General features: G+C 40.7%; 1 protein-coding gene and 1 long non-coding RNA gene across 12 annotated transcripts in view; one reads left to right on the plus strand and one right to left on the minus strand.

Annotated features, from left to right (window-relative positions):
* Positions 1 to 24925, minus strand: part of HSD11B1 (hydroxysteroid 11-beta dehydrogenase 1) — a 55904-nt gene that overhangs the window by 13657 nt on the left and 17322 nt on the right. For 5 of the 11 annotated variants that reach the window (XM_058700044.1, XM_058700041.1, XM_058700043.1 and 2 more), the window contains 4 exons: positions 15141 to 15254; positions 14272 to 14402; positions 13419 to 13530; positions 13102 to 13287 (listed from right to left, as the gene is read on the minus strand). In XM_058700044.1, the coding sequence (XP_058556027.1) occupies positions 13102 to 13287; positions 13419 to 13530; positions 14272 to 14402; positions 15141 to 15228 (517 nt within the window). In that variant the 5' untranslated portion in view covers positions 15229 to 15254. Of the gene's footprint in view, positions 1 to 13101; positions 13288 to 13418; positions 13531 to 14271; positions 14403 to 15140; positions 15277 to 20130; positions 20227 to 24925 lie in introns of all 11 variants that reach the window. The other 6 variants (XM_058700048.1, XM_058700045.1, XM_058700047.1 and 3 more) reach the window with 3 other exon arrangements.
* On the plus strand, positions 10453 to 12789 carry LOC131495272 (uncharacterized). The gene is made up of 2 exons (XR_009253868.1): positions 10453 to 10667; positions 12054 to 12789. It is a non-coding gene; the product is annotated as an uncharacterized LOC131495272 (long non-coding RNA).

Raw genomic sequence — 24925 nt, forward strand, 5'->3', positions numbered from 1 at the left:
TGCCCCTTCTATCCAGCCTTTCCTAAAAATATTTCCTTAGCTGGGCCCCTCAGGGTCTAACCTCTTTTGTTGCTTGGGTTGAATCAGGGTCTCAAGATAAACCCATCTTCCTCCTCCAGGCTTTGGAGAACCTGAGGTATCATTGTTAGCATTAAGACAGCCCACAATCCATCCAGTGGTAATTGAAGCAATGGGAATGGGTGGGAATGCCCAGGAAGAGTATGTTGAGCAAAAGAGAAGAGGGCTCAGGATGGAAAGAATCGTAAGGAAACCAACAGTAAGACTTTGAGGGGGATGAGGAGAACTAAGGTGAGGCACGCAGGGCAGCCAGAGGACATGACACCCAGTGGGGGGTGTTTTGGCTGAACACAAAAGAAGAATGTATAGTGTTGAAACAGTGCAAAATGCTGCAGAGATAAGTAAGATAAAATCTGTTACTAGGTTTTGCAAGATGATTTTGGCAAGAGCTTTCCTGCGCAGGCCATGAAATGTGGCTCCTGCTGTCATGAGCATCAGCACGTCTTCCAAGACGATAACAAAAGAGATTTTAAGAGCCCCCAGAGTTGAAGGGTGGCCCCAGCTAGTTCCACCAGCATGACCTAATCACCCATATCCAGCCTACATAGTTGTGTTTGGAAAAGGGAGAATTGTCACTGTCTTATATGCTCATCCACTGAGGGTCAGGGAGACAGTTGCATTCTGTTCACTGTAAGCCCCACAAAAGGAGCTTTAAGATTATTTAGCCACCTTTGCAAGTGTCCAGTGGAGTTTGGGAACTAGTTGAGTGCATTGTGGGATCAAATATATCAATAAGCAGCAGGTTTCTCAGACACCAAATGTGGAGCCTGTAGAGGGGGAGTTGGCCTGGAGTCATCTGCCCAGGGATGGTGGGGTGGCCTGGGCCAAGGGGGATGGGCTGATCAAAACCTAGAAGCTGAGGAAGAAGCTGAGAGGAGTGAGCTGGAGGAAGTACTAGCATGTTTCCTGCAGGGGATCTCCAAGGAACCCACAAGAAAGCCCCACAAAATCCATCCTCATATGTCATCCACGTCACTAGACCCCTAGGATGGGGATTTTTTTTTTCTTTTTTGAAATAATTCCAAACTTATATAAGAGTTGCAAGAATAGTACAAATGACCTCCCCCACTCTTTCTGAACCATTTGAGAGTAATTGCTGTAATTGAGGTAATTGCCAATCCAATGTCCCACCACCCCTGAATGTTAGTGTGCATTTCCTACATATAGGGACATTCTCAGACATAACCACAAGGCAACTATCAAAATGTGGAAAGTCATTTATTGGTTTCCTAGACCTGCCGTAACAAATTACTACAAGCTAGCTGACTTCAGGCAACAAAAATTTATTCTTTCACAGTTCTGCAGACTAGAAGTCTGAAATGAAGGTGTTGGTAGGGCTGTACTCTTTCTAAAGGCTCTAGGGGAGGGAGGGAGAATCCTCCCTTGCTTCTAGCTTCCAGGGGCTTTCAGCATCCCTCTTGGCTATATCGCTCCAAACTCTGCCTCTATCTTCACCCCGCTATCTCCTTCTATGTCTTCTCTTCTGTGTCTTACAAGGACACTTGCCATTGGATTTAGAGCCCACCCAGGTCATCCAGGGTGATCTCATCTCAAGATCCTTAACTTAATTACAGTTGCAATGACCCTTTTTCCAAGTAACATCACATATACAGGTTTGGGGAGTTAGGACATAGACCTATCTTTTTGAGGATCACCATTCAACCTACTCCAATATTTTATAGGATGGTACTTAAAAAACAACAACTATCTTAGCCATTGTTAAGTGTGCAGTTCAGTGGTATTAAGTACATTCCTCTTGTTGTGCAATCATTACCACCATCCATTTCCAGAGCTCTTTTCATCTTGCAACACTGAAACTCTATGTCCATTAACAGTAACTCCTCATTCCCTTCTCCCAGCCCCTGGCAACCACCATCCACTTTCTGTCTCTATGATTTTGACTACTCTAAGTATCTTATGTAAGTGCAATTCTATAGTATTTGCCTTTTTGTGACTGGTTTATTTCACCTAACATACTGTCCTCAGGTTTCAACCATGTTGTAGCATATATCAGAATTACTTTTCTTTTTAAGGCTGAATTGTATGTATATACCACATTTTGCTTATTCACACATCTGTTGATGGGCACTTGGATTGCTTCCATGATTTAGCTATTTTGAATAATGCTTCTATGAACATGAGAGTACAAATATCTTTTTGAGGTGTGCTTTCAATTCTTTTGAGTATGTACCAAGGAGTAGACTTTCTGGATCATACGGTAATTCCATTTTTATTTATTTTTTTGAAGAACCTCGATACTAGTTTCCATAGTAGCTGTGCCGTTTTACATTCCCACCAACAGGTTTCCAATTTCTCTACATCCTCACCAGATCTTGTTACCTTCTGTTTTTCGGTTTTGGTTTTGGTTTGGTTTTTGACAATGACTATCCCAACATTTGTTAGGTGATAACTCATTGTGGTTTGGAGCTACATTTCTCTGATAATTAGTGATGTTGAACATCTTTTAATATACCTGTTGGTCATTTGTACGCCTTCTCTGGAGAAATGTCTATTTAAGTCCTTTGCTCCTTTTCAAATCAGGCTGTTCTTCTGTTGTTGAGTAGGGTGGTACATTAAGACCATGTAGATACTGTGTTTTCTATTAAACTTTTACCCACTAGTTTTGGCATCCATTGATGATTTATGGCCAAATTATTATTATTCTTTTCAACTATTACTAATTATTTCTAATTTCATCACTCCTTCCATATTTATCATTTAGCTTTCCACTCTATGGAAATGCCTTGTCCCCTCCCCATTTCTTCATGTGTTTGTTTATATCATCATGGATTTTTATTGTATCTTATGGGTTATTACCCATTTTTATCATTACTTATTCAAATGTCCCAATGGTCCCAGGTTTGGCTAGTGGGAGCCTTTTAAAAGTTTCTATGTCCTAGAACATGTGCCTATTATTCTTTGGGCAGTTAAAAAATTTCTTTTTAATGTTTATTTATTTTTGAGAGACAGAGACAGAGAGAGAGAGAGAGAGACCATGAGCAGAGGAGGGGCAGAGAGAGAGGGAGAGAGAATCCAAAGCAGACTCCAGGCTCTGAGCTGTCAGCACAGAGCCCAATGTGGGACTTGAACCCCTGAACTGAGAGATCATGACCTGAGTTGAAGTCGGACGTTTAACTGACTGAGCCACACAGGCGCCCCTCTTTGAGCAGTTTTAAAATCACTGGCACAGATTGGCTCATCTTATACTATTTCTGCCATTGCCCTGGAATCAACCATTTCTCCAAGAATACTTGGTTCTTTTTAGTGGAGAAAGATATTTAAAAAACAAGATCTGGGACACTTGGGTGGCTCAGTTGGTTGAGCAAACAACTTTGGTTCAGGTCATGATCTCATGGCTTGTGAATTCGAGCCCCACATCGTGCTCTGTGCTGGCATGTGGAGCCTGCTTGAGATTCTCTCTGTCCTTCTCTCTCTGCCCCTCCCCAGCTCACGGTTTTTTTTCTCTCTCTCTCAAAATAAAGAAATAAACTTTAAAACAAGTAAAAATAAAAACCAACATCTGGATGCTAAGTGTGCTCCCAGATCCTCTCACTAGATAGACCTAGGGAACATATGCATACATATATAGACATACACATGTATATTTCCATATCTATTCATGGATATTAGGAATGATTGGTTCCTAGACACCCTAGGCCCAATCTAATATCACAGGGTTCATTCCAATTTTTTCCTTTTCATGTTTGTAACTCCGGCAGCAAGAACCTGGCTTCCATTATCCTCGGCATGCGTTAGTTATTTGATGAATGCCCCTCGGATGTGATTATTCTTCACTTTTTTCTGAGTCCTCTGTGTGGATGTCCTCCTCATCCCGCCTGGGCTCTGGTACTTCCTACCAGGGCACACAGGTGACCTCTTCCCTCCATATTGGCCTGCCCCTGGGCAGCACCCTTTGCAGATGCCCTCATTGCCTCTCTTAGTTCTGATGCTTCAAGCCAGGTGCCACACAGACACCCTCTTTGGCCCACTTGAGCTCTGAAACTTGACACCAAGCTACCATCGCTGCCTCTTGTATGGACGCCCTCCTCATCTCATTTCAGTGTTGATATCCCGAGCCAGGCTGCCAGTGCTGCTTTGTGTCCTGTCCCAGCCTGCCCAAGTTTGACAACCTGTGCTGACAGAAGCAGACTTTAAGGAAGATTATCCAAAGGTTATGCAAATGACTCGAACATGTCTACCATTCTCTACCCTGCTTCTACTCCAACTCTGTCCTTCCTGTGGCCTCACTAATTAGACCTGAGTCAATGATTGTGCCTCTAGACTGGTCAAGTCATGAATAACTTGGGGGATTCACTTATAAAATTCAGCAGAGCCAATTAGATACCTCTTCTGTGAGAGGATTTGGAGTTGGGAGATTGAGAGACCAAGGGAGCTGGTAATGGGGCAGAAGTTAAAAGCATATTGAGAGATGTTAGGCTGACAAAAGGACAGTGGCAGCCAGGTTGAACTAGGTGCCAAAGGAAGCAAAAGCTAATGGAGAGAGAAGGAGAGCAAATGTGCTGAGCAAAGCAGGTATGGCAGAACCATGCTATCTCTGGGAGATCCTGACCTGGCCTTATTTCCTGCCACTGTCTCAGCTGCAATTCCCACAGGACCAGCTGTCTTCCCAGGGATGGGCTGAGACCCATGTACGTCCAATGTGGGCCAGTCATTTGGCACCCCTTCAAAATAATATTCTTTAAATATTGTTTAACTAGAGAGTACAGGGAAAGACTAATTTTCTAATGCTAGAAATAAAGGATTTATTATAGGCACTTATTAAATGGGAGTTCCTGAACCAGACAACTTCATGGGAAAATAGGAAGTAATTTAAAACCCATATAGTAAAACGGACTATGCAATAATTGGATCCTGACTTTAAGTCGGCTGTGATGGCTGACTTCAGGCCCATGTCAGCTGGCTATTTTCAGTGTGGTGGCTTTGCTTGCAGATTGAAAGACAAATTGAAAAAAATTCTACAGTAAATGTTTTTGTACATCCATCTGTGACTGGATTGATGATTATATCTTGATAGAGTCTCAACATTATGTTTGTTAAGTGAAATGATGGGAACACTTTTGAGGCTATGGACACATATTGCCAAATTGCTTAAGAGAACATGAAAAATAAAGGACTAGACTTTTAATAATCAATGGTGGAAACGAGTTAAAATTAATAAAAGAACAATACTCTTTCTTACTAGGTGTATATGAGAGTGCCCATCTCAAACCTACTCTGTGGAGTTAACAAAGTTCTCAACAACTGACAATTTTGTAGGCAAACAAACAAACAATACAGTAGTCCACTCCTACCATGGCATTTAGTGGTTTGAATTTGGTAACGTAGTATTTTTAGTCACTTGAATTTGCTTGTTGCCTTGTGAGATTGGGCACAATCTCTGTCCCTACCTCCCCCCTAAGTCAGCCATCATGAGACGAGAAACATTTTGCTTCTGGTTACCATATAGAATTCCATCTCTTACTTTTGTTTTAAAAATTATTCTAACTTTTTTGGGGCGCCTGGGTGGCTCAGTTGGTCAAGCGGCCGACTTCGGCTCAGGTCATGATCTCACGGTCCGTGAGTTCGAGCCCCGCGTCGGGCTCTGTGCTGACGGCTCAGAGCCTGGAGCCTGTTTCAGATTCTGTGTCTCCCTCTCTCTGACCCTCCCCCGTTCATGCTTGGTCTCTCTCTGTCTCAAAAATAAATAAATGTTAAATAAATAAATAAATAAATAAAAATAAAAATTATTCTAACTCTTCTAATTATTCAAATTATTCTCAGCTCATTGTACAAGAAACAGCTCTGAAGTCTATAAAATGAAAAGCAAAAGACTCCTTCTTTAAATACAGTTGTGGTCATACTATATGTACTGTTCTCTAAGTTACTTTTCTTTTAAAACATTATGATTTTATAGTCAGTATGTGTAAAAATTTATAAAGCATTTCACTATAATTTAGAAACCTATCACTAGTGGTGGACATTCAGATTGCCTTCAGTTTTTCATGACTGTAAACAATGTAACGATCATTTACACTGGAATGAGGGCTCCACGGTAATGCACCTTGTCTCGCCTTCCTCACTCCCTGACAAAGCCCTGGCATCCGCACAGTGTGTGGCTCAGAGTGGACCCTTGATTTATATCGTTTGAAGATGAATGAATGTAATTTGGGAACATTTTCGCAACTTTATGTGTAGAATAAACTTCTCAGATGTAAAGTTATGCCCTCTCTCCCCACCCATTCTTAATCTTGAAGTACCTTAGGTGGTCTTCTACTTACTGAAATAGATACTTATTTCAACAGGAATTCTCCTTGGGTCAAGCCCAACTCTCTCAAGCTATATATTCACACCATGCCGAATTCACTTTTCACTTTATTAATTTTATATTTAGCTGTGTTTCAAACATATGACTTTGCCAATGTTTGCAACAAGAAGCTGCAGATAAAATCAATTAGGTGTCTTTATTATTAGAAAAGTTTTGCTAACATCTCAATGGGCAGGAGCATGGGGAAAAAATTCACAGAATAGAGAATATAAATATCCTATAAACACATGAAAATGAAATGAATTCAATCGTTACCTGACTTTTGTTAAATATCTACTACATGCCAGATGCTATGGTAGGAAATAAGGATTTTATGGTAACTAAAAATAAAATACTACTGCTCTCAAAGAGACAGGGACCTCACACGTCCCATTTCACAAATAAAGATTTTAAAATTTTAACTACTAAACTCCTTTTTCTTTTACCTACAAAAATTGTCAATTGCTGAAAACTTTGTGAACTCTGCAGACTAGGTGTGAGAGGAACACTCAGGTCTATACTCAGAGTGGGAATGGGGCATGATGCTTATACTCATATAAATTCCTTTTTTATTTTTGTGTATTTAAAAAGTCTACTCTCTTATTTTTCATTGTATCTAAGGCAGTTTGGAAATATAGCAATAGCCTTAAAAATGTTTCCATCATTTCACCATCATCATTTCATCATTTCACCCATCAGTAAATCTAGTGCTAAGAATTTATCTAGGAAATAATCATCAACTTAGTGTCAGGCTAACATATAAGACATCTATTGCAGGGTTTTTAAAGTTTTTTTTTTTTTTAAATATTTATTTTGAGAGAAAAAGAGAGAGGATGTGCACATGTGGGGGAGGGACAGAGAAAGAGGAAGAGAGAGAGAGAATCCCAAGCAGTCTCCATGTTGTCAGTGCAGAGCCCAACGTGGGGCTCCATCTCACAACCATGAGATCATGACCGTGAGACATGAGACCATGATCTAAGCCAAAACCAAGAGTCAGAGGCTTAACTGACTGAGTCACTAAGAGGCCCTGCAGGATTTTTAAAATAGCAAAACATTGGAAGTAACCTAAATATCTGGCAGTAGGAAAATAATTGTCCTATATCTATATCTATCTATATCTGGAAAGAAATTCTCCAAAATATTGGCATGATTATGAATGACTTATTTTCAGTTTTATACTTTTCTTCATTTTTCAGATTTTCATAATGTGTGTGTATAATTTTTAAAATCATAGAAACTTTAAGAAACTTTAAGAAAGTTGTTGGGCCATTGCTCTTTTCATTACTTTGTGCCTTCAATTTACAGTCTTTTATTTACGAAAAACAGTGTTTTATGAGAAATTGATTACAGATACTATTTGCTTCCTGCAGTATCTCTTTCTTTTGCCTATAATCTTATCTATATACTGACCTTATTCTTTTGTTGTTGTTGTTGTTAAGAAAATTCAAGAGCCAAATTTGAAACTTAAGCACAGCATCTATGTGGAGTCTAATTTTGGCACTTTTAAATATTCTTTTCTTTTTTTGTTTTTCGAGTTTATTGAAGTATAGTTGACACGCAATGTTACATTAGTTTCAGGTGTTCAACATAGTGGTTTGATAAGTTTTATCCTCTTTTCTTAAGACCTAGTTTTCTACTTGTGTATTTCCGAATAGAGTATATTTGTTCTAAGCCTTTTAAAAGTCCTTGGTGAGTAAATGTAGGCATGAAGGATGGTAGAACCCTCCTATTATCACCAGGAAGGGCGCCTGAACAAAATCAATTGTCTAGTAGCATTAAGGAGCTATGACTCCGTAAGCCCACCCACCCCCACCCCAGCCTTTCAAGGGGGAAAGTTGGAGCAATGGCTGTCCTGGATAGCATCATATTGTTCTTAACCTATACTAAGTTGTTACTATCTTCAGCAGGGAGTCATCTCTCCCCCTTGAAATCTCTATGTGCCCCTCTTGCAGGGCTGAGTCCCAGAACCTGAAGATGAGTCCAGCAGGTTCTGTCTCAGTCCTTCATGTTTGCCTAAACACAATCTCTTGAATTTAGGCAACAATGACTCCTGAAATTTCTATGTCCAAGTTGTTGATTCTTACTTGAATCTCCTTTTTGGCCTTCTTCCAGACCTTGTAGATGACTTCTATACATGTACATACCTCCTCTCCCACTGTCTCTCCCCATTCCCCACAAAACAGTGCAAATCTGCAGCAGCACCCACCTCCTGCCCATGTAAACACCTCTATTCACATATATAAACACTTCTACTCACCTTGGAAAGTATGGTTCCTGAAAATGATTTCTGAGGTAATTGGATTTAAGGGTAAAGATTCATCTTAGAAAAATATAAAGCAATTGGGTGAATGATAAATCATCCCTTCTTATTCTAACTCCTAGGCCCCTTTGCATCCTAGACATTGACCTTGACCCTCCTCTCCCCACTGCACTCCAAGGCATATCCATACACTGAGGCATTGTTTAGGGCTTTTCAGGAAAAAGTAGGTATACAGAGCTGAAGGGAGGGATGAGATTAGCATCTGTATATTCTTGTCTTGATGCAAAACACCATTATGGGTATTCCAAATCCTGTTAGTTGATATGTGTAGTTGAGAAACCTGGTTTCCCGCCCACCCCCACTCCCCCTCTTCGTAATGTTGAATTCTTGAAACAGGTTTGGACCACACAGGCAGCCCTTAACCGACAAACAGGTTAAGGTCCAACAAGTGACTTCATACATTGGTTTGAGTTTTCCCACAAAAGCATTGTCTTATGAGGTATTTGCCGCTGGCTACTCATCTCATAATATGCCTGAAATACTACACATCTATGTAAAAAAAATATATGAAGCAATTCTGGAAATGAATAAACCAGAAAAGGAATACATTTGAATAAAACTTAAAAAACATATACAGAAAGTTGATCATTTTAAAAGAGGACTTACTTGGAGAATCATGAATAGGTAACTGGAGACCCTTATGGAGCTCTCAATGAGAGGTCTGAGTATTCACAGTTTATTGGCAGGGTTCTCTTATTCCTTTAGTTTTTCATTTTGAATATTTAAAGAAACTCAGTCTTTTGTTATGTCTAGTTGCACTTCAAAATATGTCTTAACGTTTTTCTTGATATAGAAGAATTAATATCCCTACATTTATCCTGGTCCAGTATGGTTAGTATTTTTAGTATAACTGTTGTTAGTAGTATTTGTATCACCAAGAGAGCCAAAAAAGAGAGGTGGGGGGGGGGGGAGGAAGTAGAATTTTAAAGGTATTTTTCCAGAATGTAGTAGATTAGAGGAAGAGGAAATGTTTAAAGGCTCTGGTGATAGCTGGAAAGAGCTTCATGTGAAGTGAGATTCTTAAGAGGAGAAAGAGGCAGGGAATCACAGAGTTTGTCTATGACAAAGGAGGGGCGGAGAAGCAGCATTAGAAGTTGGATTCTGGCTGTCACGTGTGTAACTGATGTGATGGGCCATCGTTACAGGGTTCACAGAGCCAAGGGGCATGAAAATGGAATGACCTTTACTTTTTGAAAACTGAACCTGCCTCCAGAAGACCCATTTTGATTAATGGCAGATAAACTTTTTCCAGATGTTTTCAAATGTTCTTTGCCCAAACCAGTGATTTCTTTTCCAGCTGCATTGGAGAATTAATATCTTTGTTTCACAAATACCATCTCGACATTCTTGCCCCATTGCCTCCTGTACTGCTGCCTGATGGAAGGGGTTTTGTGTTCATGATGGATCTTGAATCTGGAGAGATGGAATCTGGAGTGTGTATATGGTATGCAGTAGTCACATGGGGTGGCCTAGAGGGAATACCGCCTTCTAGTCTTGTATGCATCTTGGCACGGATGATGTGGGAGACACTGTTAGTTGTTTATCAACATCGGTGTCTTTTATAGACACTGGTTTTCAGTTGGACACAAATCCACTTTGAGTAAAGACCACAATTGCAGCCAGCTGTGGCAGAAGAGAAGTATACAACTTTCTTAAAAAAATTTTTTTTAATGTTTATTTATTTTTGAGAGAGAGAAAGAGAGACACAGAATGCAAGTGGGGGAGAGGCAGAGAGAGAGGGAGACAGACTCTGAAGCAAGCCCCAGGCTCTGAGCTGTCAGCACAGAGCCTGATGTGGGGTTCGAACTCATGAACGACAAGATCATGACCTGAGCCGAAGACAGATGCTCACCTGACTGAGCCACCCAGGAGCCCTGAAGTATACAACTTTCAGGTTTTATTCTTCTTTCTCCATTTTCTCTAGCTAGAATTCTGATGTGATAGTGAACCATCCTGGACATACAGGTGAGGATAACATCCCAGGGATGATGGTTCTGAGATAGAGAGTTTCCTGGACAACTTCGTGGGGGCAGAACTACCATATCAGACTTGGACTGCTTATTCCAGTCTGTTTTATGAGAGAAAAATAACTTTTGATTTGTGTAAGCTAGCATTGATTTGGGTGTTTGTTATAGTAGCTCAACTTATAGCCAAACTAGCATGTGGTAGAAGGAGGGGAGACTAATCAGTGTAATAACTAGATATTATATATCCATAGAAACTTGATCAGTAGGTGCCCCCAAATGGTGTTGAATGATGGGTAGATGTGGACTGTAAGGAAATTCCCAGAGGCAGCAATACTGTTTTGATGCTAAAGCATATTTAAAGCTGAGGCTTTAAAGAATGTATTAAAAGTATAGGATTTCTATGTATTGCAGTACCTGGAAATGCACTGGAGATAACAACAATTGCTTATCACCATAATTCAATAAAGGACTTAATGTATTCCCTGAAAGGAATGATTAAAAATTCATCCCAATACTCTTTGGCTGACCTTAGGATCTATTTGAGGATTAGCATCCCATGTTTATGGAATTCAGATTTTAAGGAAGGATTAATGACCATGTTTGCTGAATGTTTAAAAAACAGCATAGGAAAGAAAAATTCTTCAGTTAGGGAGAGAAAGCAAAGCGTCTGTACTTTGCAAGTTCACAGACATGCTTCAAAGCAAACAGGCTGAACTTTTTGGGCTACACAAACAGCAGACATGAAGGATAGTAGTTCAACTAGATTTCCACCTCTGAGTCCACAAACATTATGAAGCGACACTTGGTAGGTATGGAAGATGTATGGAGGCAGAGGTTATCAGACTTTCATCATGCCCTTGGGCTCCTACAACAATTCTTATTCTTTCTGAGAACATTAAGACTCTCTGTACATTATAGAAAGTTAAATTTCTCTAGCCAAAGATCAAGAACACTCTAAGCCTAGAGTGGATATATTATTTAATCAACTAAAATCATTAAAGCCACCTACACCATGACTGATGTGAGGGTTTTGGCCAATGCCCTAGGATGGATTGGGGATGTGCCCAGCACCCTCCCACTCAGTATGCATCCGGAAGCTCTCCCTTCCTTTCAGCCTGGAGAGAGGCTGTGTCTGGGGAGGGGTGGGGAGTCTGTGTTGTCTGGGAAGCACAGGGATGCATATCAATCACTCTGTTTGGCGGGTAGCACAGACACACTGCCCTTTTATCCCATCACTATGCAGGCCTTTCCTGTCCAGGAAATAGAATTCTTTACAACATAGATGGTGTTCTTAGTTACAGTAATACCTAATAATAGTTTGGGAAATATTTAAGAATTTACAAAGTCTTTAGGTTATTTGTTTTTTTGTTATTTGTTTTTACAGGAACCACTTTTAAATGGCTCGTTTTAATCCTGGTGTTTGCACCTTCCAGTCACATCCTTCTGAGTAATCAACAAATACATGTGGGACTTCTCTCCTGGATGCATGAGAAAAATGGGCCTAGGAATCCCTCAAGCTGGAAACTCTCTAGCTTTTTATTGGTGATAACTTCTGATACTGCCACCATCCAAAGCATCAAGGACCTTTCTTGGTCACAGTGTTCTCTTCATGAATACTTCTCTGTGCACACTCTCTCCCTACCCTGTTCGTTGTTTAAATAGAACTTTTAAGGTAGTAAGTTCCGATTTTGGAGAACATCCCCAATATAGGCAGATCTGTTAATGATATGATGTGCTTGTTTCTGTTCTTTATTTCCTTTAGCCTTAGCTTAATCCACTTATCAGACAACTGTATGTTAAAATATTTCACGTCTCAGTTCTACCTTTGTATCATCAACGAACTTTACCAACCTACAGTTCTTGGTTATGGCAGAAGCAAGATCATGTTTATCCATCATGACCAGGTCTCTCCCTTAGTATCAGAATGGGCTATTCCTCTGCAGTCTCCCAAAGCCCCTTTAGACTTCCATTTCTAGGTCACAAACCACCAAGCTTCTCGTGGGCACTCTGCATTACTGTTTTTTCTCTGTTACTTCCAAGGATCTTGTAGCCCATCTACCTTTAACAGCCCCTCATTTCTTATGACCCAACTTGTTCTTTAACCGTGTCTCTTTTCCTCAGGATGTGTGCTTCTCATTGAGTTTACACACCCAAGCCTCATATTCATATGTCTGCCTATTCATGTATAGGGGCAAGCTGTTAATCAGCTTTTGCTTAATATCACTGTGCTTATTATTTATTTATTTATTTATTTATTTATTTATTTATTTATTTATAATTTTCCCCACTGTGAACATTGAAAATTCTAGTTTATATTGTGTTACTTTTCTGCATGGAAACTGACAAAAATTCACGTTCACTGCAGAGCCCCCAACACCATCCCTGCTACCTCTCCTACTCTTACCTTCCATCGTGGTCCCTGCCCCACTCACCAGCCTTCGAGGACACGACAACAATGCTTCCATTGCTCTGCTTCAGCATAGGCAAGGCAGTAGCACTCAGGACCACATAACTGAGGAAGTTGACTTCCATGCTTCTGCGCACGAGGTGGATATCACCACTAAACAGATTCATAGAAGTGTTGGTGATGTGGTTGAGAATAAGCATGTCTAGTCCCCCTGCAAGAGATGGCTGTGTTGAGAGAAACTGTCTGGGGTGATACCTTTCCTCTCAACCTCCGCCCTTCCCTAAAGCTCCCTGGTCACCCCTAGAGCAAAGTCAAAAAGAGGAGGGAGGAGAGCAGCCTCACCCATGAGCTTTCCAGCTTTGGCAACAAATTGCTCTGCAAAGGTCATATTCTCCATGGTGCCAGCAATGTAGTGTGCTGAGGCTGCTCCAAGCTCCAGGCAATGGGATACTATCTGCGGGGACACAGCAACAATGGTGTCAGTCTTGGCCGTAGACTTTGGGAGCAATCTCTGAAGTAATGGGGGTTTAAGTGAGAAATTGCTCACAAACCTGTTTTGATAAGAAATGGTAGGGATATGTGTGTGTAAGCATGAGTTCAATGAATGTGTGTGTGTTGCTAAATGCAACCTGACATGATCTTTGTCTTAGGCTGTAAGTAAGTAAATCATCCCTGTGCTGGGGTTTAAGTTCATGGCTTGTGCTTATGAGTTTCTGTGAATAGGTGTATCTGAATGCATTATTGGTATGGATGCTTGTTTCCATGTGGGTAGCCCTAGGTTTGTGACTCTTTGTAGCCTTAGGTTTGTGAGTCTGAGTATATGAGAAAACATGTGTTTGAGTCTGCATGGGAATGAGAATGTGAATTTGTGAGTAGGTACTAGAATTTTGGTATCTGAGCACATGTCTATATATCTGTGATTCCATGTGTAAATATGGGTGAATAGGCATGTCTATGAGCATGTATAGCCCAAGAACTTTGTGTCTGTATGTGTGTGCATGGGAATGAATACTTAAACGCATTATCTTTATATTCCTGTGGGTGTTTGAATCTGTGTGTGTGTGTTTGTGTGTGTGTGTATGTTTGCATCTATGTATGGATGTGTCAGCTTCTGTGTGTTGGCATGTGTATGTGAGTATATACAATACATCTGGACATGAGAGAGTACATGTGTCTGTGGGCACAGAACCCTCACCTTCTTTAGATTTTCTTTAGACCTTGCTGTCACCACCACATGGGCTCCCATCTTTGCCAGATGATAGGCCATCTGTTCTCCAATCCCCTTGCTGGCCCCTGTGACAATCACTTTCTTTCCTTGGAGCATCTCTGTGAAACCAAAAGGAAGTGAGGACCATTCCCAACTTGGCAGCAATATTCCTTCCTCTCTGGATGTGGGCAGCCTTATCTCAATGTCTAAAGGTTATGAGCCCAGATCAACTTTTCTCAAACTGTATAAATCAATGAAGGAACAGTTCAAGTTTCATAAACATGCTCTGAAATGGAGGTTTAACTTGATTGCTCAAAACAAGCCTTCTCGCTGTCCTTTCTAAAAATGTTCATAGACAGAGGTTTCAGCTAAAACACTGGAGTTCCAGACATTTCTGGACTCATCCAATTTTGCTCAATTGAAATAAAACCCAAAAAGTCATCAAAACACATGTGCTCATAGAGATTCCAGGGATTTTCTCTCACTTCTATTTAGTCATCAACTCCAGAGTCCTTTCTTGCCTCCCCCTTATCAGTCTCTCCTTGGAGCCCAATTATCTGGCTATGTTGTAAATTTTGGAATTACCCTCATTTTTGTAAGGAATCTGAAATTACTTTCCATTAAGGGTGCCAAATAAAGCATGGACTATTTGGCAATCTGTTGGCTACATGATTACCCCTCCCCATACTCTATTACCCATAGCCCATGTCTAGAAGACACAGAAATACAGTCCCACCCCAGGGTTCCTCTTGTTCAGCAACTTTGGGGATCAGGAACTCATCTGGATCCTCAGAAACACTCCAGCCACCCCTATGTTTTTTATCTATTCCTCCAGAATTAGATACATTGGTACTTACCTGGTCTGAATTCCTCATTCGCAGAATAGTAGTAGTAGGCCAAGAAGATCCCCAGAATGGGGGGGAGATATTTTTTCATAAAAGCCATCAGACACAGACCTGGCCCGAGGAGCCCTGTAGGACACACAGAGAGAACCTACAGAGCTTTCTACAACCTCCCAGTCAGGCAGCAGCCTCTGAATTGTGACATCAGGGACGGGGGAGGCTGGAGTAGTCTCAGGCAGTGCTAGCCAATTTCCCTGTCAGAGCAGCGATTGGCTTTGGGTGGGATCCCATTCGTCCCTGGCAGCCTGTGTGGTGGATTTCATAATGGACAATGTTTACTCCATTTCATTGAGCAAGAAGAGACTTCCAGATGGCCAAGCTCATGACTGTACAGGACTGGATTCCTGAACATCCCTACCCAGAGCCCATCTTCCTCTTAACACCATTTATGCCAAGAATCAACGGCCTTTCAAAAGTGGTACGTCAAAGGCATAGAGAAAGTGTGTGCGGGGCTTCTGGGGAAATGTGAGTAATAGCAAAACAAGCCAAATTCAAGCCAAATCTCACTCTTGGCCCCACCTCCCAGTCGGAAGCAATTAAAAATAACAGCACAAAACAGAAAAATAAGCTTAAGAAAAAAATGTGCACATTTGGGGGGGGGGGGAAGCAAACAAGCCCTATAAGCCCCACACTCAAGTTCAATGAACAAGTATTACAACATCAAAGGGGAATGCAAGCCAGCCAGAACCCAGATGGCGGGAAACCCAAGACCAGTTCAAGACTCTCTCTCAGGCAAGTGCAACGGAACGTACACTTATTACTTTAACAGCAAATAAAGAAGAAATAATGAGTGCCAAAAAAAAAAAAAAAAGGCACTAAGCTATTAAACTGGGTCTTGTAAATACTATAGAGGCACAAGAACTGTAAAGATGCAAAGGAGAGGAGACCTGGTCCAGAAACAGAAGGAGTTAGCATTGTTGAAGCAAAATTTGCCCCCCCAAGGTCCACATCCGGCTAAAGACGGATCTAGTAACAATCAAAGGACCAGGGGAAAACCCCCTAGTAATTTAGAATGTGTCACAGAAATATAGAAATAACCACTTTGGTATGTCTGCAGCAAGAACTCAGTAAGGAACAATCCTCCAAGAAAGAATTTGAGAGATATTATTGTTAAGTTTTTCAACTTAAAAAAACAAACTAACCAACCATAAAAATTCTCTCATCACAGAGCAAACCCAAAATTCTGCAAATTACCAACAGAGCCAAGAAAAACCGCTTAAATGTTAGGATAAGAATGGGTATCTGTGTTTTGGGAGGATGAATATGGTTTGAGGGCAGGAGTTGGGGGCTCACAAAAGATTAAGAGAAATTGACTTATGGCCACAAGTACAGTATGTGGAAACACTGGGTGAGTTTTCACTTCAGAGAAAGGGAAAACAATTTAAGACCCAGAGGAGATGAAATAATGTATCAACAAAGGCTCACAGCTGTGAAGTTCACATCCAAGAAGCAGTGGCGATTTGACAACAGTTGAGGGCTAGCTAGAGCTCAAGGTTATGGAGGACAAAATAGAAAAAAAATATATGAAGAAAATTCAAGTGGGAAATTACATTACATACTGACAGAATTCCAAGATATATGTGCAACATTTTATCAGGGGCTTTATGCTGCCAAGACATGTTACATACTAGGCTCCATTTTCATCTCTAGAGGGAAGGAAATTGAAACATTTCGTTTTTCTTAGTACCATCCTATTAATAGTAAAATTAGAGAATACAAGGAAAAATTGCTTTAAAATATGATGCTGAAGTGACAGAAAGATGGACAGATGAGGGAAGTTTATAGTCTGATTAAAAAAAGACTTAAGGTACACTACAAAAAGCATGCACTTAAAGAAAGCAAAAGTAATAACAAGTGAGATGGGGTTGATGGAACATAAAACAAATGCATCAACTGTTGCTGATTGTTGGCTAAATGAAAAAATGAAGTCCACATTGTGCTGCTTCAGAAGACACATTTAAACACAAACAGGCACACACAAAAACACACACAGACATTTTAATAATTAGCTATTGTGCTAGAAAATAAGGATACAAAGAAAGCTTTCAGTAATTTTTGTGAAATAGATGAAATAATTTTTAACCAATAAAATGCATTAATAAGAAATGAGGACACCATATAATGGTAGATGATACATTAAGTCTGAGCAGTTCTTAAATTTTTTGGTCTCAGCATCCCTGCACAATCTTAAAAATTATTGAGGATCTCAATTTGTGCATAGAGGCATACTTAAGAGATATTGTGGATTCAGTTCCAGACCACCACAATAAAGCAAATGGTACAACAAAGTGAGTCAAATGAAGCACACACAAAAGCTATGTTTATACTATACTGTAGCCTATTTAGTATGCAATAGCCTTATGTCCAAAACATGTCTATGCCTTCATTAAAAATGAAGCATTTTTTAATTACTTTAGTAATTAAAGTAAAGTAAAGTAAAGCATTACTGCTAAAAAAAAAATGCGAACCATCATCTGAGTTTTTAGCTACTTTTAATCTTTGTGCGGGTTGAGGGTTGTGCCTCAATATTGATGGCTGCTTGGGGCGCCTGGGTGGCGCAGTCGGTTAAGCGTCCGACTTCAGCCAGGTCACGATCTCGCGGTCCGTGAGTTCGAGCCCCACGTCGAGCCCCACGTCGGGCTCTGGGCTGATGGCTCGGAGCCTGGAGCCTGTTTCCGATTCTGTGTCTCCCTCTCTCTCTGTCCCTCCCCCGTTCATGCTCTGTCTCTCTCTGTCCCAAAAATAAATAAAAAACGTTGAAAAAAAAATTAAAAAAAAAAAAATATTGATGGCTGCTTACTGATCAGGGTGGGTGGTTGGTGATGGTTGGGGTGGCTGTGGCAATTTCTTAAAATAGGACAACAATAAAGTTTGTCACATTGGTTGACTCCTTTTTCTCATGAATGATTTCTCTGTAGCATATCACACCATTTGATGGCATTTTACCCCCAGTAGAACTTCTTTCAAAATCGGAGTCAGTTCTCTCAAACCCTGCCACTACTTTACTATGTTTATGCAATATTCTAAATTTTTTGCTGTCATTTCAACAATCTTCATAGCATCTTCAGCAAAAGTATATTTTCGAAGAAACCACTTTGTTTGCTCATCTATAACAAGCAACTCCTCATTCATTAAGTATTCTCATGAGATTGTAGCAATTCACTCACATCTTCAGGCTCTACCGCTATTTGTAGTTCTCTTGCTGTTTCCACCACATCCGCAGTGACTTCCTCCACTGAAGTCTTTGAACCCCTCAATGTGATCCAATCAACTTCCAAACTCTTGTTAATGTTAATATTTGAACCTTTCCCCATAAATCATGAATGTTCCTAGTGGCATCTAGAATGTTTTGATTCTAGGTTTTCATTTTACTTTGCCCAGATTCATCAGAGGAATCATTGTCTATGGCAGCTATAGCCTTATGAAATGTATTTCTTTAAGGCTTTTTTTTAAGTGTATTTATTTGTTTTGAGAGAGAGTGAGCGAGCATGCGTGTATGAGCGTAGGGGAGGGGCAGAGAGAGGGAGACAGAGAATTCTTAGCAGGCTCCGCACTGTCAGCACAGAGCCCTACGCTACGCTCAAACTCACAACCTTTGAGATCATAACCTGAACTGAAATCAAGAGTCGGATGTTTGACTGAGACACCCAGATGTCCCTGATATGTATTTCTTAAGTAATAGAAAGTCAAAATCACTCCTTGATCCATGGGCTGCAGAATGGATGTGTTAGCAGGAATGAAAACAACATTAATCTCATTGTACATCTCCACAGAAGTCCTTGGGTGACCAGATGCATTGTCAATGAGCGGTAATATTTTGAAAAGATTTTTTTTTTCTCTCTGAACAGTAAGTTTCAACAGCGGGCTTAAGATATTCTGTAAATGGATGTGCTGTCATTCAGTCTTTTTTGTTCCATTAGTAGAGCACAGGCAGAGTCGATTTAGCATAATTTTTAAGGACCCTAGGATTTTTGGAATGGTAAACGAGCATTGGCTTCAACTTAAAGTCACTAGCTGCATTAGCCCTTAGCGAGAGAGTCAGCTTGTCCCTTGAAACTTTGAATCCCAGCATTGACTTTTCCTCTGTAGCGGTGAAAGTCCTCGATGGCATCTTCTTCCAATAGGAGGCTGTTTTGTCCACATAGAAAATCTGTTGTTTAATGTAGCCACCCTCATTAATTACCTTAGCTAGATCTTCTGGATCACTCGCTGCAGCTTCTACATCAGCACTGGCTGCTTCGCCTTGCAGTTAGTTTATGTTATGGAGATGGCCTCTTTCCTTAAACTTTATGAACCAACCTCTACTCCTTCTGCAGCTTCCTCACCTCTCAGCCTTCATAGAATTGAAGAGAGTTAGGGCCTTGTTCCTGAACAGGCTTTGGCTTAAAGGAAGGTTATGGCTGTTTGATCTTCTATCCAGACCACTTAAACTTTTTTCATATCAGTAATAAGGCTGTTTTGGTTTCTTATCATTTGTGTGTTCACTGGAGCAGCATTTTAAATTTTCTTCAAGAACCTTTCCCTTGTATTTACAACTGGGCTTGTATTTATAACTGGCACAAGAGCACTAGCTTTCAACCTATCTTGGCTTTTGACATGCCTTCTTCACTAAGGTGAATAATCTGTAGCTTTTGATTTAGTGTGAGAGATGCGCGCCTCTTCCTTTCCCTTGAACACTTAGAGGCCATTGTAGGGTGACTAGTTGGCCTCATTTCAGTATTGTTGTGTCTGAGGAAATAGGGAGGCCTGACAGGAGGGAGGGAAATGAAGGAACAGCCAGTTGGTGAGCAGTCAGAACACTATTTGTTGATTAAGTTTGCTGTTTAACGGCACAATTTATGGAGCCCCCAAAACAACTACGATACTAACATCAAAGATCACTGACCACAGATCACCATAACAAATATAACAATAATGAAAAAGTTTGAAATATTGTGAGAATTACCAAAGTGTAGCACAGAGACACAAAGTGAACAATATTGTGGTAGACTGACTCGATGCCGGGTTGCCACAAAACTTCAATGAATAAAAAGCCCAATATCTGCAAAGCACAAAAAGCAAAATGTGATAAAATCAGGTATGCCTACATGTGGGTTTTACTGCTGATATTGTTGTATTAGAAATTTAGACCGAGAGGGTACTTGGCTGGCTCAGTCAATAAGAGCATGCAACTCTTGATCTTGAGATCATGAGTTCAAGCCCCATGTTGGATTGAGAGACTACTTACAAAATTAAAACAAAATAAGAATGGAGGATTCTTTAAAAGAAATTGAGACTGAGAATTTTAAAGAAAAATTTTTAATGTTCTATTTTATATTTGAGGAGAGAGAGAGAGAGCATGAGCAGGGAGGGGCAGAGAGTTGGAAACAGAATGTGAAGCAGGCTCCAGTGTCTGAGCTGTCAGCACAGAGCTCGATGAGGGGCTTGAACTCCTGAACAGTGAGACCATGACCTGAGCTGAATTCGGACACTTAACTAACTGAGGCACCCAGATACCCCAAGAATTTTTTTTAAGTAAGCTCTTTGCCTAACATGGGGCTCGAACTCACACCCTGAGATCAAGTGTTGCATGCCCTACCCACTGAGCCAGCCAGACACCCCAAGACTGAGAATTTTTTTGAAACTCAAGAATACATAAGCATACATTGCTTTGTATTATCACACATCCTGTAGCCTCTAGAAAACTTGTGAAAGACTGACAAAGAAAGAAGGCAAATAATGTCTTAGTATGATTATGAAAATAGTGGACCTTTCAAACCTCCTTTCAAGAGGGTCTTAGGGATGCATTGGTGCCACACTTTGACCACGTTATGTAATAAACATTGATCCACGGTATGTCCATATTTTCATGCCTGGTTCTCTCATTAGCTTGTAAGCTCCTGGAGGATGTGGAGTGTGTCTTTTTATCTTTGTCTCTCTCCATCTCCCCCTAGCCTGGCTCCAAAATAGGCATTCAATGAGCTTTGCTGTTTTAGTGTTTCCGAGGTGCTGCAACAATGAGAAAATTGCTATCTTTCTGCAACCTGATTTAATCTAGAGAAATCACTGGGATTCAGCATTCTAGTTAGAACCTATCAGCCCCATTCCCTACTCCTCTTCTAGTGGTTCTCAACAAAGTTAAAAAAAAAAAAAGACAAAAGGAAACATGACTGTTTCACCTAGCATTCGTTTTGAGTCAAATTTTCATCAGTCAAGTAAAGTTCCTTTCCCCGCCATGGCAACAAAGCTAGCTATCCACTCCAGTCCTTCATGCTGGCCCTCCTTTGTAATGCATCGACTATGTACACTTTAGAGCAGGCTTTCAATGAAATAGGTAAACACAAGCTGGAAATTTTCAAAAACTCAGAGTGGGTCCACTCAGCTGGAGGTGCATGTCCCAGCCCAGCCAGGAATTCTGATTTGATCATTCTCACCTGAATCAATGGCTCAAGAAATAACAAGGTGAGAAGATCACAGCATTGAATGGGAAAGGGACCATGAGGGATGGGCCAGATCCAGTAGGACTAAGAAGGGGGTGGCAAGACTGTGGGGAGGGGCAGCCAAAGAGGAATTTTCATGCATTTGGCATAAAATGTGGATCATGAAAGGTGCACCTGTCATTTCTGAGGCAGCAGCAGCTGTGGGGCTTTTCAGGACTGTTTAGTAGCTTTGTTAAGTGGCCTCTTCTTTTTGAAAACTAATCCTACCAGAGGTAGAGTGGGAAGATCTTAGAGTAAAAGGTGGTTGAACCCTCTCATTTTGGAGATTCTCCCTTTCCTGAGAAAATACTGTCAATACGCTGAGACAGGAAAGGACCTTAGCATAATATTAGAATGAATAAAATTCTCCCTTTCTCTGCCCTTGCCACCTGCCTCATTCCAGTTTCTCAGTTCTGATTTTTTAGGAACTCCTAAGTCTATGCCATGGCTGCCAAAATCTGTTCCTAGCTATGGAAACAACCATCATTTTATATCATTCTATCTAATAACATGGGTTCCTCCCCACTCCCTCCTTTCTTTTCCTTCTCCTGCGTATCTAATGAGGTGTGGGGGAGGAGTTCTTTGTCAACCTTCTGCATGTCCCCACTCCTAATGGACAGATTTTCTCATTTTCTAACTAATGGAATCTCAAGATAGGGGCAAATGAACTAGAGATGGGATAAAGTGCCCTGTATGTGTTTCCTGTCCTAACCTGTCATATCTGTGGCAGGGGAACTCTTGGGGGCAGACTACCTGGAATCCATTTGTGTGGGAAAGCCAAGAGCCTCTGGGGAAAGAACAGGTACCTGATGAGACCCAGAGCATGGTCTGATCCCTGCCCCTCAGCGGGAGTGGGGCAGATACAATTCTAAACACGCTGCAGTTGCAGTTTTTCAGGTTTTTCTCTGGCCTAGCTCCCGTGGATTTGCATCTGAGCATGGAGGAGAGATAGGGCCCATCTACAGTAACTGAAAAAGTTACTCCCTGGAAACTTTGGTAAAACACTGGTAGCACGAGGAGCAGTGGAAGAGGCCCACACAGCTGAAATGGCTGACTCCAGCAAAGTCACCACATAGCTCACACAGTTTTGGCCCATCTAGCAGTTTTTTTCTTGGTCATTCAATCCAGCTTTGAGGAACACATCAAGATGGTATGGCAGCTTCAACTGGGTGAGTTTCTTTAGGGTGCCAGTGCCTTCAGCATTAAACAGAAGCCACTTCCCTTTGGTGGAAAGTAGGTTTGCCAAATTAGCAAATAGAAATACATGACACCAAATTAAATTTGAACTGCAGCATACATTTTTTGGAATATATATAATTAACAAATATATAAGAACCATGGATATATGTAAGCAACAAATACATTTTTGGGTTATGTATAATCTCAACTATTGTGTTAGGAGGGAAAAATTTTCCTATACCCTTTAAAGTTCTTCTAGCTGGCCTAAGAATGAAATTGACCTAAGACAGGTTAAAAGGAGAAAGTCAAAGAAAAGTTTAATAACATATATACCTCCTATATACATGGAAAAAACCCAGGAAAACTAACTCCCTGAAAAGGTGAAGCTGCACCCAAAATACCATCTCCAGCTAAAGACAAAAGATGGGGTGGGGGGGTCAGCTATGGGAAGTTCCTGGGAAAAGTACCATATTCAAGGGTAAGGTTGTTCTGTAGGTTTATATCTAAGCTTTCTCCATTGATAACAGTTTCTAGAGAATTAGACTCACCCCTCCTTCCTAGTATTGAGGCAGATACCCTTATAAATGGAGATTTCCCTTATACATATAAATGTCTCTTGCAAAAAGGTAACTTCTACTTGGTTTTCAGAGCTTCTCTTGTGTCTGCAGTTTATTAAAAATAACCAGCTTAGAATAATCAATGTGCCCAAAAGGCATATCTTGGGGTGGTAAAATTTGCTTTCTTACAATTGAAAGGGATATACTTATACTAAAACTGTATTCATTGTTTATCTGAAATTCAGGTTCAACTGGGCATCCTGGGACTGGGAAACTGGGCCTTAGGTGTGGACAAAACATTCTTGATCATGGCTACTGATAGCAGAGGGCAGACTACCTCATCCACCCTCATACAATGAAACCCAGCAGTCTGGCCACAAACAGCCCCAAAAGGGCTCTTAGTAGCAAGGAGGAAAAGGGACATACATGCCACATGGTGCCTGAGGGGAGATTTAATCTACTAACATTTATTTAGTACTTACTATGGGTCAGGTCCTAAGAATGAAAAGCAAATAAAATGCTTTCTAAGCCTCAAAAGAAGACATACATGGAAGTAAATGAAATAAAGAGTTACCAGTGATATGATAGAAGTCTATGGTGGGGGCTGTGGAGGGTGGGAAGAATTTCTTCTGCTCTTCAAGGTCCTTCTAGCTGTACTAATCACGAAGTTAACATGAGATACATTAATGGGAGAAAATCAAGTTTGGTTTTGTATGTATGGGGAGTCCACACAGACATGGAATTCCAAAGACAGGCAACATGAGGCTTTATATGAGCTAAGGGGAGGGGTGGGGATCTGAGGATACAAAGGGGAGGAAAAGCATTAGCAGGAGGGTGAAAGGAGATGTTTGGAAAACAAAGATTGCCCTGTTATGCAGATAAGTTTCTTAGGTAAAGAGGAATCTAATTTATAGCTCTCTTCCTGGTACAAGCAAACAGTTGAGGGGGAGACAAAGAGCTTTTCCTGGATTTTCAGGGTTTTGACTGCTTTGAACTCAAAATAATGTTCATGCCCAAGTGGCCCATCTTGGGGCAGTCTGCCCTTGGCCCCTGTAGTTCCCTCCTCTGAAACTTCCCTGACATTTCACACATTAAAAGTTGAGCTGGTAGATTCTCCTGGCTCATTGAACCAGTCCTGGCAATAAGTCAGTTTAGTTAAACTCATTTCAGGAGGTGGTAATTCAGGTGTGTCCTCAAAGTTAGGCCTATGGTTCAAGCAATTAAGCATTAAATAAGAGGCATTTCTATGGAAACAAAAGAAAAACAATGGCTAATGTTTGGATCAAGTTATAAACCAGTTTCTGAGTTTTGAGGGTAGAGAGTAGATTTCTAAATGTCAAGCTTGAAGCCTCTTTAGATAGTGTGAGAGCATCCAGTGACAGATTTTCCTGGTTTGTAGTTTGAATGTCTTTGGTGATATTTTTGCCCACAGAGCATGAAGATTGCCTATACATGAGCTGTTGTGGTGATTTCCCTCAAGTTTACATCAAGTTATTCATACTTAGTCAGGGCTTCAGGAAAAAGGGAATTTGTTTTTTTATTTTAG

Source organism: Neofelis nebulosa, chromosome 15, assembly GCF_028018385.1.
Source record: "Neofelis nebulosa isolate mNeoNeb1 chromosome 15, mNeoNeb1.pri, whole genome shotgun sequence".
Lineage (NCBI taxonomy): Eukaryota > Metazoa > Chordata > Mammalia > Carnivora > Felidae > Neofelis > Neofelis nebulosa.